Source organism: Felis catus, chromosome C1, assembly GCF_018350175.1.
Source record: "Felis catus isolate Fca126 chromosome C1, F.catus_Fca126_mat1.0, whole genome shotgun sequence".
Classification (NCBI taxonomy): domain Eukaryota; kingdom Metazoa; phylum Chordata; class Mammalia; order Carnivora; family Felidae; genus Felis; species Felis catus.
In genome coordinates this window covers 188,500,289-188,517,374 of record NC_058375.1, presented here as the reverse complement: position 1 = coordinate 188,517,374, position 17,086 = coordinate 188,500,289, and the positions used below count along the sequence as shown (strand labels likewise).

The window sequence follows — 17,086 nt, the reverse complement described above, 5'->3', positions numbered from 1 at the left end:
GGAAGCATCAGTGAACAGAGGACACAGGGCACTGCAAGTCCATTATTGAGAGCTGGAGTGTATTTTCTAAATTATTTTTAACAGGTAAAAAAAATATCAATTACACAGTCAAGAAACTGTATTTGTTTTAAAGGATTCCATGATGTAATCCTACTTTGTTACAGCCCAGCCTATTTAAAAAACAATGTATAGAGTCACTGGCCTAGAGAAATCTGATCTAACATGTGGGGAAAAAAAAAAAAAAACCCAAAAACAGGAACACCAGGCAAGTGGTGAAGCATCTGGAAATTAAAATAATAATAATAATAATAATAATAATAATAATAATGTTTATTTATTTTTTGAGAGAGAGAGAGACAGAAAGAGAGCATGAGCAGGGAAGGGGCAGAGAGAGAGGGAGACACAGAATCTGAAGCAGGCTCCAGGCTCTAAGTTGTCAGCACAGATCCTGTCACAGAGCTCAAACTCACAACTGTGAGATCATGACCTGAGCCAAAGTCAGACACTTAACCAATGCCACCCAGGCACCCCATGGAAATTTAGATTACTTCAGAATCCTAGGCTTAACCAAGATAGTCAATGCTACTAGGAAGCAACTACAGAGCTTATACAGAGGTTATTATATTAGGTCTTAAAAAAAAAAGATTTTTAACACTTTTCTTCTCTCTTAATATTACAATCCAATTTTAACCAATGGACCAAGGTTTTATACAAAAGAGCAAGTTACTCAAAAAGTATTTTTTTTTAAAAAGCTAATCTACTTCTTTAGTACTTTCATTTCTAACACTAGACTTATAAATAGCTACCTTCAGTAATTCTACATTATTGTAGTCTCTAATTTACAAAGTATATAATTTTATTAGGTTTTAATAACCGGCCATCTTATAGTTTCTGAACTTGGACTACAATTTCACACCAGTGCAAAAATTGAAAAAGAAAACAAGCTCTTAATCAAAACAAACCCCTGAAGAGGGAAAAATAGCCTCTGAAATGTAGGAGTTCTGAGAGAAAATAACATAAGATTTTTAAAAGGAAAAGATGACTGGTTTATGTAATAAAGTAAACCAGACACCAATCACATGAGTCACAAATTCACATATTCACATGTCCCCTGTGAAGAAGCGTAGGTGGTTAGGAAAGTTGGGAAGAGATTACCTTTTGAGTCAAAAGAATGTCAAAGAATCCAGCCATACATACACGCTTCATTTCATTCCCACAAACTGGTATACATCAGAAAATTCAAAAGGCACCCCTTGCAAATTAGGTGAATTAAATTAAATTAATGGAATTACAACATAGATAATGCTAGAAATACAAATTGGTCTAAGTTTGGAGGGCAAGCTGGTAAATGGTGTTTTTAAAAGAATCATTAAAAGAACATGGGAGGAGGGGGGCCAGGAGGTAGAGGTTGGTGGCAATGTAGTATTTAGTAGTGTACCAAAGTCTGAAGCAGAAATGGTAGATGAGTCTTGCAGATGGTCTCATCGACCAGCCCTGCTCCACTGGCAATGGCAAGCTAAGGCACTGCACTAGAGAGACTCTCGGGCAATTTGAGTTCACAGGGAATAAGCAATGTCTTGCCAGAGACACAGAAAAAAAGAAATGATGCCACATTTTTGCTATCTTTGTGTCAAGTAATTAGGATAACAAATAATCATGTACAATAAAATCTTAATCAGGCACTCATTCTCATGACCAAAGCAATGATGGGGTGGAGGTACGGCAGGAGAGGAGATTAACATCTTTAAAATCTTGCTGCCACACTCCTACTAAACTTTTTGTTTTTAATGTTTATTATTTATATTTGAGAAAGAGCATGAGTGGGCAAGGGTCAGAGAGAGAGAGGGAGACACAGAATCCAAAGCAGGCTTCGAGCTGTCAGCACAGAGTATGACACAGGGCTCAAACCCACAAACCGTGAGATCATGACCTGAGCTAAAGCCGGACGCTTAACCGACTGAGCCACCCGGGCACCCCTTCCTAAACTTTTTTGATGCTGCCTTTCTCTGTATTTTTCAGAACCTCCGCTTCTCATTCCCACCCATCCCTGAAATACTGAGATAGACCTTGAAGTCATACATATTTTTTTAAATGAAGAACCAGGGCTCAGAGTCATAACATGAAAAGTTTTGTCAAAAGTCTAACAGGAATTTCCTGCAAGCACCCATCTACACTATAAAATAAATTACTTCCATCATATTGTCTGCTCTAGCACTGTCTGGACCAGGGGTGATAAAAGAGCCCCAAGTCTCTCAACATGGGCAAAAACTGCTAATCAGTCCCAATAATCTTTAGCCTGAATCTTTTTCAACATAATCCTCCAGGGAAGCTAATAGCAGTTAACCAACTACACAGGATATGAAATCTACATGCCATTCTTGTTGTGACAATAACCAAAGGTAGTAATTTCAATGGCAAGCATTTATTAAATGCTTACTATGTGCCAGCCACTGTTCTAAGTGTTTTATATATATTTCCTTGTTTAATCCTTGTTTAATCCTCATAATAACCTTAAAAGACAGGTACTATTCTTTTCCCCATTTTTTTTAAAATGTTTATTTAATTATTTTGAGAGAGACAGTGTGTGTGCGTGTACAAGCAAGGGAGGGGCAGAGAGAGAGAGGGAAACAGAATCCCAAGCAGGCTCCACGCTCAGCCCAATGCAGAGCTTGATCCCATGACCGCGAGATCATGACTTGAGCCAAAACCAAGAGTGGGGTACTTAACTGACTGAACCACCCAGGTGTCCTGCTCCCATTTTACAAAGAGGAAACAAAAGCACAGAGATGTTAAAAATTGCCTGAACTCCAAAGAAGATATACAATAAGCATATGAAAAGATGCTCAACATCATCAGTCATTAGGAAAATATAAATAAAAGTCACAAGATATAATTTCATATATACCAGGATAGCTATACTGAAGAAAAAACAGAAAAATAGTTAAGTTTTGGTGAGGATATGGAGAAACTGGAGTCCTTATACACTGCTGGAGGGAATGTAAACTGGTGCAGCTGCTGAGCCATATATTTTAGATGAACTGCCAGACTGTTCCTCTAAAAGCTAAATATATGACCCAGCAATTTCACTCCTACATACGTGCCAAAAGGAATTGAGAGCAGAGATTCAAACAGATATATCTACACACCAATGTTTGTTTCAGCACTGTTCACAATTGCCAAAATTTGTAAACAACCCCGATGTCCAAAACCAGAAATGGATAAACATGTTTATCCATCCAATAGAATATTATTCAGCCATCAAAACAAATGGTACAACATGGATAAACCTTGAAAACATTATGTTAAGCAAAATGAGTCAGATAAAGAAGTACAAATATCATATGCTTCCAGTTATATGAAATACCTAGAACAGGCAAATTCACAGAAACAGAAAGTTGAATAGTGGTTACAGGGGCTGGAAAAAGAATGAGGACTTACTGAGTTTATGTTTGCGTGATGAAAAGTTTTGAAACAGATAATGGCAATAGTTGCACAAGAGTGTGAATGTAATTGATGCTACTAAGTTATATACTTAAAAATGGTCAAAATGGGGGCACGTGGGTGGCTCTGTCAGTTAAGCATCAGACTCTGAGTGTGGAGCCTGCCTGCTTATGATTCTCTCTCTCCCTCTCCCTTTGCCCCCTCCCCTGCTTGCACTAGCTCATGTGTACTCTCTCTCAAAAAAAAATTTTTTTTACATTAAAAAAACCCCTTTTTTTAATGTTTATTTTTGAGAGAGAGAGAGAGACAGACAGAGTGTGAGCAGGGGAGGGTCAGAGAGAAAGGGAGACACAGAATCCGACGCAGGCTCCAGGCTCTGAGCTGTCAGCACAGAGCCTGATGTGGGGCTCGAACTCACAGACCGAGCTGAAGTCAGACATTTAGCCGACTGAGCCACCCAGGCGCCCTTCCCCACCTCCCAAAAAAAAGAATTTTAATAAACCTACCTGTGTAGCCTTGTCCCTCATGCAAGGAGCAGCCTGCCCATGACTATCACGAGGCCAGTGCCCTGCAAGGTATGGAGCAGCAAGTGTATCCAGAGAGGAAGTGCGCCGGATAATACTAGAGGGGCTTGAGGATGGTGGTCGTGTTTTGTCACCTAGATTTAAGACAAATATATGTATTTTTAAAATAGATTAGGAAGGAAAAAAAGTAGAAACTAAGTACTAAACTATGTGGAAATTCTCTAACTTAAAAAAAACAAGTAATAAAAAGGAGTAAGCGACTAATTCATACAAACTTGGACGAATCTCCAGGGAATTATACTGAGTGAAAACAGTCAATCTCACATGGTTACATACTATATGATTTCATTTATATAACACTTTTGAAACGAAAAAACATTTAGAAATGGAGGAGAGATTACTGGCTGCCAGGAGTCAGAGATGGGGAGGAACAATGAACTGGCAGAAGAAAAGCAGGTGTTCTAAAAGGACAACAAGAGGGACCCTTGTGATAAGGAGCTATTCAGCTTTACTGTAGTGATAGATAACAAAAACATACAGAGATTAAACAGTATAGAATTATACACATATACAAATGAGTTCAAGTAAAACTGGAAAAATCTGAAGTAATAAGAATAGATTGTACAATGTCAATATCCTGGTTGTAATATTGTACTATGGTTCTACAAAATGTTATTACTGAGGGAGACTGGGCAAAGTGTACAAAACCTGTATTATTTGTTACAATTGTAATGATCTCTACAGGAAAAAAGAAAGTAAGACAAGTGTATATCTACCCATTTTAAAAATGTTCATCTTGGTTTTAAGATTAAGTAAGTATAAGAAACAAAATACTTATTTATCATTATACCACCTATACTCAAGAGGATATAAGACAGCTAAGATAAAGTTACAGGGAAAATTCCATTTTAATCAGCTCTATATAACACACATCTTAGGGAGATTTTGTCACAATAAAACCATATTAACCAGGCTATAGGAACATTCATTGAAGCCACATATGCAAAAATCTTTTTCATTTCAAGCTACAGCATATAGATTTAAATGTGAGTTAAAAAAAGGAAAAAAAAACTTTAAAAATTAGGTAATGGGAAGTGAGAGGTGACAGAAGAAACACCTTCGTATCTCCTTTTTTTCTTTGATGGGAGAAGGAAATAGGCTTAGCTAATTTATACTTTAAGAAAAGAAGGAAGGAAACAAAGGAAAGGCTTTAAAATACTAAACATATGCATAAATTGGACGGTATTATAATGCTATCATTCTAGTTCTATGTGATAAATACCTGTGCTCTTAAGCCCATATACAAAAACACTTTGAGACACCTATCTTCTGTTTGTATTACATTATGTCTTAATAAGAGTCTTGCACAGTTACAAGTGTAAAAGTTCAGTTCCTGGTTATGTGACCCATATAACAAAAGATTCAATTCCACTAAAATAATAGTTACAGCACCTGTGTTGCTGATAATCATAAAGCTGCTTCAAAGATATGCCTCCGATACATAATTTGCTTTCAAAATGGCACAATTATTTCACTGAAACAATGCCTAATTGTTGCAAATGCTAACCATATCTGCATAGTCTTCCTTTTATAGTAAACACAAAATAAACGCTGTATGTGTCCGTAAGTTCAAGAAAGCACATTCTCACATTATTATGACAAGTAAAAAGCAATAAATGTACATGTTCACAAATTTCCTCTAACTAAAAAAATTAATCTCTACTGGACAGTCACATGACTGTTCTCAGCTAGGAAAAAAAAAAAGACATACACTATGTGATCTGGGGTATATTCATCAAAATCAAATCGTCAGAAGCTTTCTGGTACCTCTTTCCTACCATGATGCTGCTTCAGTCACCCACCAGTGCACTGACCAAGCAGATCTTACTAATCGGTCTGATTCCATTTTGGAGATTTTTAATTATTGAAGAGTTGACTTTTCAACGAGGCCTCTTAAGACTATTAAATTTTCTATAATAGGGGCGCCTGGGTAGCTCAGTTGGTTGAGTGTCCGACTTTGGCTCAGGTTATGATCTCACGGTTTGGGAGTTTGAGCCATGCATTGGGCTCCGTGCTGATGGCTCAGAGCCTGAAGCCTGCTTTGGATCCTGTGTCCCTCTCTCTGCCGTCCCCCGCTCATGCTCTCTTTCTCAAAAATAAATTTAAAAAACAAAAACAAAACACTTTTAAATATTCTATAATGAAATGAAGAATAGAAAAATTATACATCATCACGTGTAAAAATACTAAACATTTTCTCTTTAGAACTCCCTTCCTATAACCCACTCATTTGAACATTTACTAAGGGTCTGTGAGCCAAGGCAAAGACCTAGAAATTAAAAAGACTTAAGTTACAGTAAGGAACACAGTCTACATGTAGCTTGTCATGATTCCATTTCAATCCAAGTTCCCAAAATTGACAGGATTTGGTGCCTAATTATAAGGGAGTTTAAGGATGGGAGGGAGTCTCAATAGTCAAAGATGACTCAAAGATTCCCATCCTACCTAAACAAAGGCTGTATTTATAAGAAGTCCAGAGGAAAAAACTCTGGCAGCTGACAAGACCCTTCATGATCAGACCTCTCTAGCTTCATTCTGTTGCCTGTACTACCTCAATCTCTACACCAGGCTGAACGACCTACAGTTCCCAACAAGTACTGTGCTTTGCATGCCTCCATGCCTTTGTCTCTACCTAGATTTCCCTAGATAGCTCTTTCTTTGGTTTGGCTAATTCATGTTTAACCTTCAGTTCAGATGTCTAAACTGAAATTCAAAATTCAGTTCAGATATTTCCCCTGGAAAATCCTTTTTTTTTTTTTTAAAGTTTATTTATTTATTTTGAGAGAGAGCATGCACGCACATGAAAGCCTGCACAGGCATGAGTGAGGGAGCAGAGAGAGAGAGGGAGAGAAAGAGAGAATCCCAAGCAGGTTCCACATTGTCAGCGCAGAGACCAATGTGGAGCTTGAACCGTGAGATCATGACCTGAGTGGAGATCAAGAGTAAGACGCTTAAGACGGAGCCACCCAGGCACCCCTCCCCTGGAAGATCTTCGTTGAACAGCCACCCAAGTCCAAGAACCACACCAACATCTAAGTCAAAAGTCCTACTGTTGTGCTGCCATAGCGCGGTTCACAGAAATAGTCCCTTGACTGTTCAGTGCTCTACTAAAGAATGAAATTTTGGAGGGCAGGAATTTTACTTCCCCTCCAACCCAATGATTAAGATGGTACCTGATATATATGCAGAGAAGACCATGCCTTCTAATGTTACTGTTCTTCATAAACAAGGGCAAGCATGCACCACACTCTTGTTAATCCAAAGTAAAACAACAAAGACAAATACTTCCTGGTATTACTTTCATGTGGAATCTTTAAAAAAAAAAAAAAAAGTCAAACTCATAGAAAAATTATTGCCAGGGGGCACCTGGGTGGTTCAGTGGTTGAGCATCCAACTGTTGGTTTTGGCTCATGTCATGATCTCATGGTTTGTGAGTTCGAGCCAGGCATCAGGCTCTGTGCTGACAGTGTGGAGCCTGCTTGGGATTCTCTCTCTCTCTCTCTCTCTCTCTCTCTCTCTCTCTCTCTCTCTCTCTCTCTCTGCCCCTCCCCTGCTCTCTCTTCTCTTTCTCAAAAAAAAAAAAAAAAAAAAAAAAGGATAAAGAAAAGTGATGGCCAAGGCATGGGAAAATAGGGAGAAGTTGATGAAAGGGTACAAACTTTCAACTGCACAATAAATAAATAAAGTCTGAAGATCTAACGTATAACGCGGTGACTACACTTAATTATCATTGTATTGTACAATTAAAATTTACTGCATGTAGAACTTTAAAGGAGCTCCTGGGTGGCTGAGTCTGTTAAGTGCCTGACTTCAACTCAGGTCATGATCTCACAGTTCGGGGGTTCAAGCCCTGCACTGGGCTCTGTGCTAACAGCTCAGAGCCTGGAGCCTGCTTTGGAATCTGTCTCCCTCTCGCTCTCTGCCCCTCCCCCACTCATACTCTTTCTCTCTCTCTCTCTCAAAAATACGTAAAACATTAATAAATAAAAAATGAAAAGATACATATGTGAGATGATGAATGTTATTTAAACAGATTAGAGGAATCCTTTCACAATGTATACATACACCAAGTCACTTTAAATATGTTAAAACTTTGTCAATTATATGTAAATGAAGCTAAAAATAAAACTAAATCAAAACAACAAAACAAAGGTTCAAACTTGACTTTGTTTTTTAACAATCAAGTCTTTAAAGAAGTTAACTACAGCAGGGTGTGGCACTAAAAATAGCAGTCAATGCCTTGGGCTCTAAAGTTCAGAACTCCCCAACTATCTGTGACCAGTTCTGTTGGTTCCTGAGTTAACTTCAACGGCAACAGTAGAGCATCCCAAAGCACAGCCCCCGGGTATTACATAAACAGATTCTATAGACCTTGTTAGATTTAGGTATTTGTAGAGCTTAATCAGGTACTGCTTAAAGGTTGTATTCATATTCATTTGTTCAGTGAGGGGAAAAAAAAAAGTCTCACCTTTTTCAAATACAAAAATGATAAAATACTTATTGTAAAGAAATCTAACAACACAAATAAATGCCAATAGGACACCACTCAGAGATAACCATTTTAGTGAGTATTTACCTCAGAGATTTGTCTACCATTCACACACACAATTTTATATAAATAAGGCTCCATTAGGCATGCTATTACTTATTGTTGAGAAATAAAATGAGCTTGTTGAGGACCTATTTCCATTGCAATAAATATAAATCTATAATACATCACCATTTTTAATAGCTGTATACTATCATATTGAATGGATATACTTAACTTAATCCCATAATGATAGACATTTCTAGAGGCAGATCAATATCTTTTTACATTTAATTATCTCTTTGTGAAAAAACTTCTAGACATCAAATTATATATCCAAGGATACACATATATTAAAATTTTAAGTACTGCCACACTGCCTTCCACCAGAAAGGATTTTGCCCTCACAAGAATACTCATTTACCCACATTCTGCAGTGTACTTTATCATTTTCTGCCAATCTAAAAAAAGATTAAAAATATTTTTTTATTTGCATTTTGATTACTAAGTTATAAAATACTCAGATTTTACTGGCAATTTATATTTTTTATACATTCCCAGTATTTTTAAATATTACTCCTGATCTCTCTTTTAATTTTATAGAGATCTTTTCTTCTGTTGAAGAAACATTTTTTTTAATATGAAATTTATTGACAAATTAGTTTCCATACAACACCCAGTGCTCATCCCAAAAGGTGCCCTCCTCAATACCCATCACCCACCCTCTCCTCCCTCCCACCCCCCATCAACCCCCAGTTTGTTCTCAGTTTTTAAGAGTCTCTTATGCTTTGGCTCTCTCCCACTCTAACCTGTTTTTTTTTTTTTTCCTTCCCCTCCCCCATGGGTTCCTGTTAATTTCTCAGGGTCCACATAAGAGTGAAACCATATGGTATCTGTCTTTCTCTGTATGGCTTATTTCACTTAGCATCACACTCTCCAGTTCCATCCACGTTGCTACAAAAGGCCATATTTCATTTTTTCTCATTGCCACGTAATACTCCATTGTGTATATAAACCACAATGTTGAAGAAACATTTAAAGGAGGTTCCTTCAGTTTCATTTTAGCTTCCTTTTCTCATTATTTTTAAGTAAAACAGTTAATTTTATGTTAAATACTATGCATAGTATGATTAAATTCTTATAAAAGTATATGCCTATTTATCCACTGTCTAAACTTCTTCCTACAGACGCACACACACACACACACACACGCACACACACTCACTCTCTCTCTTCCCCTCAAAATGTCTCTGGAAATTTTATTTCAGACCTGATTTTATTGCACTTTGCTTTAATGCATTTGACAGATTTGATTTTTTTTTTTTTTTTTTTTAACAAATTGAAGGTTTGTAGCTACCCTGAGTTAAAAAAGTCTGTGCCATTTTTCAAACAGCATTTGCTCACTTCATGCCTCTGTGTCACATTTTGGTAATTCTCTCAGTATTTCAAACTTTTTTATCATTAAATGTGTTATGATGATCCGTGATCAGTGGTCCTTGATATTATCATTGTAATTGTTTTGGGGCACCACAAACCACACCCATATAAGACAATGAACTTAGTTGATAAATGTTGTTTGTGCTCTGACTGCTCCACTGACCAGCAGGTTCCCCCTTTCTATTCCTCTCCTTGAGCCTTCCTTGAGACACAACAATATTGAACTTAGACCAATTAATAATTCTACAATGGCCTCCATGTGATCTCTCACTTTCAATCAAAAGCTAGAAATGTTTAAACTTAGTGAGGAAGGTATGTCCAGAGCCTAGATACGCTAAGATAATCCTCTTATGCCAGTTAGCCAAGTTGTGAATGCAAAGGAAAATTCTTAAAGAAAATTAAAAGTACTACTCCAGTGAACATATGAATAAAAAGAAAGCCAAACACCCCTACTGCTGATATGGAGAAAGTTATAGTGGTCTAGATATAAGATCAAACCAGTCACAACATTCCCCTAGGCCAAAGACTAATCCAGACAAGGCCCTAACTCTCTTCAATTCTATGGAGGCTGAAAGATGTGAGGAAGCTACAGAAGAAAAGTTGGAAGTTAGCAGAGATTGGTTTGGAAGTTAGCAGAGATTGGTTTGCGAGGTTTAAGAAAAGAAGCCATATTGGGGCCCCTAGCTGGCTCAGTTGGTAGAGTGTGCAACTCCTGATCTCAGGATCATTAGTTTGAGACCCAACTGGGCATGAAGTCTACTTAAAAAGCAAATAAATAAAAATAATGTGTAAGAAAAGAAAGAAAAAATAAGCCATCTCTATAACATAAAGTGCAAGATGAAACAGCAAGTACTGATGTAAAAGCTGCAACCAAGTTATCCAGAAGACCCAGCTAAGATAATTAATGAAGGTGGCTATACAAAACAACAGATTTTCAACATAGATAAAACAGTTTTATACAGGAAAAGGATGCTATCTAGGTCTTTCACAGCTAGAGAGAAGAAGTCCATGCCTGGCTTCAAATCTTCAAATGAGAGGCTGACTGTCTTTGTTAGGAATTAATGTAGCTGGTAACTAGGGTGAAGCAAATGCTCACTGACCATTCTGAAAATCCTAGGACCCTAAAGAATTATGCTAAACTACCCTGCCTGTGCTCTATAAATGGAAAAACAAAGCCTGGATAACAGCATATCTGTTTACATAGTTTACTTAATATCTTGAGCCCACTGTTGAGACCTACTGTTCAGGAAAAAAAACAAAACTCCTTTCCAAATATTACTGCTCACTGAGAATACACCTGATCACTCAAGAGTTATGATGGAAATAGGCAATGAGATTAATGTTTTCACACCTGCTAACACAACATCCATTCTGTAGCCCATGGGTCAAGGAGTCTTTTGGACTTTTCAAGTGTTATTATTTATGAAATACATTTCATAACACTATAGCTGCCTAGATGGTGATTCCTCTGTTGGATGTGGGTAAAGTAAAATTGAAAACCTCTGGTAAGGATTCACCATTCTAGACACCATGAAGAACATCTGTGATTCATGGGAAGGGGTCAAAATATAAATATGAACAGGAGTTTGCAAGACATTGATTCCAACCCTCATGGATGACTTTGAGGGATTCAAGACTTCAGTGGAGGAAGTAACTGCAGATATGGTGGAAAGAGCAAAACCAGAATTAGAAGTAGAGTCTGGAGATATGACTAATTTGCTGCAATTTTATGATAAAACTTGAACAGATGAGTAAAGAAAGTAGTTTCTTGAGATGAATCTGCTTCTAGTGAAGATGCTATGAAAACTGTTGAAATGACAACAAAATAATTTGAACATTACATTAACGGAGTTGATAAAGCAGCAGCAGGGTTTGATTTGAATTCTGAAAAAAGTTCTACTGTGGGTAAAACTGCTATCAGAAAGCATCACAGGCTACAGAGAAATCATTCATGAAAGGTCAATCAATGAAGCACTTACTTTAAGAAATTTCCATAGCAATCCCAACCTTCAGCAACCACCACCCTGATCAGTTAGCAGCCATTAACATCAAGGCAGGACCCACAAGCAAAAAGATGACGACTCTGAAAGTTCAGATGGTGGTTACCATTTTTTAGCAATAAAGGATTTTTCAAGGGGCGCCTGGGTGGTTCAGTCGGTTGGGCGTCCGACTTCAACTCAGGTCATCATCTCACGGTCTGTGAGTTCAAGCCCTGCGTCGGGCTCTGTGCTGACAGCTCAGAGCCTGGAGCCTGCTTCGGATTCTGTGTCTCCCTCTCTCTCTGCCTCTCCCCAACTCGTGCTCTCCCTCTCAAAAATAAATAAAACTTGAAAAAAAATTTTTAGTATTTTTCAATTATGTACCTTTTAAAAAAATATATAATATTATTGCACAGCTTAATAATAAGCTACAGTACAGCACGAACATAATTTTTATATGCACTGGGAAACCAAAAAACTAATCTGACTTGTTTTATTGCAACATTCACTTTATGGGGATGGTATGCAACCACACCTGCAAAATCTCCAAGGTATGCCTTTATTTTGGATCCAAGTCCTCTGTCAAATATATGTAGCTGAAAATTTCTGCCTAGTCTGAGGTGTGTCTTTTCCTTTTCTTAATGATGTTTTCTGAAAAGCAATTTTTAATTTCACTATAATAAATTTATCAGCTACTTCTAACAGTTTGTGTTTTTTACTTCCTAAGAAATCTTTGCCTACCCTAAGATCAAGATTTGCTTCTAAGTCATCTTCTGGACATTTTTCAATTTTAGCTTTCAAATTTAGATCTTTGATCAATTTAGATTTCATTTTTGTGTATAATCTGATCAAGGATTATCACTCCCCACCCCACACATTTATTCCAAAACCATTTGTTGAAAATATTATATCTGCCCCCACAGAACTACCTTAAGGAATCTTTACTGAAATATATGGGCTATTTCCGGATATTCTACTCTGCTCCACTGATCTATATCTCTGTCCACAAGCAGTACAGTATAAGTTCTTCAACTTTAAGTTGCTATTTTTCAATACTGTTTGTCTACCTGCATTTCAATATAAATTTTAGGTCTTTGCAATTTTGTATAATTCTAAAATTTAATAATAAAATATCAAATTTTATGTATTTTTAATGTAAATTTTAAGACCAGAATAGGAGTCATAGGAGGTAAAATACTTAGTTTATTCCTGATCTTGAGTAAAGAAAGATGTTAGCTGTAGGCTAACATAGCTATAGCCTATTATATATAAACATATATGCTTATATATAAGACAATAAAGCAGGCTTTAGTTAATGAAGTTATCTTCTATTCTGAGTTTCCTGAGAGTTTTTAACAAGGATGTTTAATTTTGTCAAACACATTTTTCTGCATAAACTGAGATAACAGTGATTTTCCTTCTTTGCCCTTAGATAACAGGGTGAAATAGTCAAATATCATTATTCGTGGTAATTATGTACTATAAAGTGTCCAATGAACACTGAAATTGTGAACACTGAACCACTGTTCCTAGTGGATACCCAAGTTTAGACCCCTAAGAGCCTCTGATTACAACATCTGTAATAATTAATTAATAAACAGCTTTAAGTGTTTCTGTTTAAAGACACCTTATTTAATACACAGGATTGATTCATAAACACTGAAATCATGGCCAACATCACTATAATTCATGCCTAAACAAAGTTTATCTAACACACATATTTTCTCCATAAGGCACATAACGACCTTCTTGTGATTAGGAAGACAAGATTGCACATCAGCACTACACTTGGAGGCCATTTTAAAGAAAAAAGCAAAAAGCAAAAAATGGGAAAAATGTAACACTAAATAGACTGTGAAAAGAATACTTGTTTACAATAGGAGAGCTGAAAGAAAGCAGAGAGCTTTGACCTCAGTAGGGAATATGTGTAGTGGGTGACTCAAATTTGTCATTAAATGTCTGCAAGTGATCCCAAGTGTCCCAAGTATTGATTTTTAAGTTACAAATAAAATTCAGCTAGTGGGCAAATTTTCAAATGTGGAATCTCTGAATAGTAAGGACTGTATTTTTTTTTTTTTTTACTGTTAAACTTATATACTTGGCATAAACTCCACTTAATCCTGATATATCATCATATTTATACTGCTGGATTTGACTTGATAATATTTTGTAAAGGAGTTTTATGCTTGTATATGAAGGATACTGTTGTGTACTTTTCTTAAAATGGCTTTATATGGCTTTGATATTGGTGTTATACTATCTTATAAAATGAGCTGGGAAAAATCTCTCCTATTTTCTGAAAATGTTTAGGAACAATCATTATTATTTTTTTCTTAAAATTCTGATAGAATTCACATTTGAACTATCTGGCCAGTTTTTTTTTATGAGTTTTTAATTATGAATTCAATTTATTTCATAGATATAAGGATAGTTAAAGGGATATTCAGGTTTTCTATTTCTTCTTGTGTCAGTTTTGGTAGTTTGTCTCTTTTAAGGAATTTGTCTACTTCATCTAAATCATTGAATTTACTGGCATAAAGTCCACAATGATCCTTTATTATACTTTTAATTTATGCATGATCTGTAGTAATACCCTTTCATTCTTGGCACTGTTAATTTGTACCTTTTTTTCCTTCATCAATCTAACTAAAGTTTTATCATTTTTATATATCCTTTCAAAGAACCAGCTTTTGATTTCACTGATTTTTCTCAATTATTTCATCAATTTTCTAAATCACTGATTGCGGTTTTATTTCCTTCCTTCTACTTTCTGTTTAATTTGCTCTTCTTTTTCTAGCTTAAAATAAACGCTTAGAAAATTACTGATTTTAAATTTTTCTTCATTTCTAATACAAGCATCTTTCAAAATTATACATCCCCACCCCCCACAAACAAAACAAAACAAAAAACCTATACATTTCCCTTTAAGCATGTCTTAGCTGTATCCCAAATAGTTTATGCTGCTTTCATTACCATTCAATCCAAAATATTTTCTAATTTCCCAGGACACATGGGTGACTGTTGGTTAAACATCCAACTCTTGATTTTTGGCTCAGGTCATGATCTCATGATTTGTGAGATCAAGTCCCACATTAGTGGGCACTGTCAGTGCAGAGCCTTCTTGGGATTCTCTCTCTCCCTCTTTCTCTGCCTCTCCCCTGCTCCCTTGCTCGCTCTCTCTCAAAATAAACTAAAAAAAAAAATTTTTTTTTTCTAATTTCCCTTGTGGTTTCTTCTTTGATCCATGGATTATTTACAATTGTTTTTTCAATTTCCAAATACTTTCCATATAGCTGTTGCTGATTTCTAATTTAACTGTTATGCTCAGAGAATACTTCTATATGATTTCATTCTTTTGAAGTAAATGAGACTTATTTTATGGTTCAACATATGGTATATCTTGGTGAATGTTCCATGTGTAGTTGAAAAGAATGTGTACTGTGCTACTATTACATGCTCTATAAGTGTAAATTAGGTTATTTTTCTTGATAATGTTGCTTAAGTCTTCTAACTGCTTACTTATTGTCTGTCTACTTGTATTATCAATTACTAGGAAAGGAATGTTGACCTCTGCTTCATGAATTTTGAGGCTTTACTAATGGAAACATACACACCTAAATAACACGTTGCTGATAAATTGATCCTCTTGTCATTATGAAATATCTCTCTTTTTCCTTATTCTTAAGTCTACTTTAAATAGTAGTTAATATTCTAGCTTTCTTACACTCTATACTCAGTTTTGTACAGTGCATATTTTCCCATCTTTTTACTTTCAACCTATCTGGTTCTTTAAAGTCTTTAGGTTGTACATAATTGGATCTTGCTCCAGTCTGATAAGCTCTGTATTTTAACTAAAGTGCTTAGACCATTTAACACTGTTATGTGTATACCGATTTATTTTCTATTTGTTCCATTTGGGTTTTTTTCCCTCTTTTCCTAAATAATTTTGGCTGGAGTATTTTTAGTAGTTCATATACTCCACAGATACATTAAGCTATATCTCTTTTACTTTTTGCTTGGTTGCTGTAGGGTTTTACAACATGCATCCTACTTTATCACACTCTACCTTCAAATTATATCACTTTACATATAACAGAAGACTCTTAGGGCTGCATGTTTCAATTGTTGCCTACTGTCTTTTGTGCTACTGTTGTCATGTACTTTATGTATACATTATACACCGATATATATTACTATTTAGCTTTAAAGCAATTATTTTCTAAAGAAATCAAATGATGACAAAAAAAGTCTTTTCTCTCTCTCACTTACACTTACTATTGCTAGTGTTCTTTATTTCTTTGTATAGACCCAATTTGCTATTTGGCTTCATTTTCCTTTCACCTGAAGAACTGCTTTAACATTTCTTGCAGTGCCAGATTGCTGGTAAATAATTCTATCAGATTTTGTATATATGAAAATTCATTTTGAAGGATATTTTTGCTGGATATAAAAATTTCGAGTTTACAGTTTTATCTTTCAGCACTCAAAAGATGTCATTCCATCAGATTAAGAGGTATAAACTTCCAGTTATAAAATAAGTCACAGGGATAAAAGTAAAGCACAGGGAACATAGTCATTAGTATTATTATATGGTGAAAGATGGTAAATATACACTTACAGTGATGAAACTGTGTAATGTACAGAATTCTTGAATCACTATGTTATACCCTTGAAACTAATATAACACTGCATGTCAAGTAAATTTCAAGTGAAAAAAAAAAAAAGATGTCATTCCATTATGTTGATACATATTATTTCTAGCAAGAAATCTGCCAACATTTTTTTGTCCCTCTGTCATTTTTCTCCAGCTGCTTTAAACTTTTTTCTCTACCACTGTCTTTCAGCCATTTGAGTATGGTCTTCTTCGTGCTTATCCTGCTTGGGATACTGAACCCTCTGGATCAGTAGGTTTATAGTGTTTACAAAGTTGAGAAATTTTCAGTCACTTTTTCTTTAAAAATTTTTTCCCTGTCCCCCTTGCTCTGGAGTAAAATTACACCCATATTATACCTCAGGTCACATAAGTTCTGTTCATTTATTTATTTATGCCTTTCTTTTCTCTGTGTTTAATTTTTGGGTAGTTTCTATTGCTATGTCCTCAACTTCACTGATCTTTT

The 17,086-nt window shown here is 35.8% G+C and overlaps 1 protein-coding gene across 2 annotated transcripts in view; it reads right to left on the bottom strand.

Moving 5' to 3' along the window:
* Nucleotides 1–17,086, bottom strand: part of FAM117B (family with sequence similarity 117 member B) — a 108,496-nt gene that overhangs the window by 49,170 nt on the left and 42,240 nt on the right. For both annotated transcript variants that reach the window (XM_045034297.1, XM_023259611.2), the window contains exon 2: nt 3,948–4,099. In XM_045034297.1, coding sequence (XP_044890232.1) covers nt 3,948–4,099 — 152 coding nt within the window. The remainder of the gene's footprint in view (nt 1–3,947; nt 4,100–17,086) is intronic.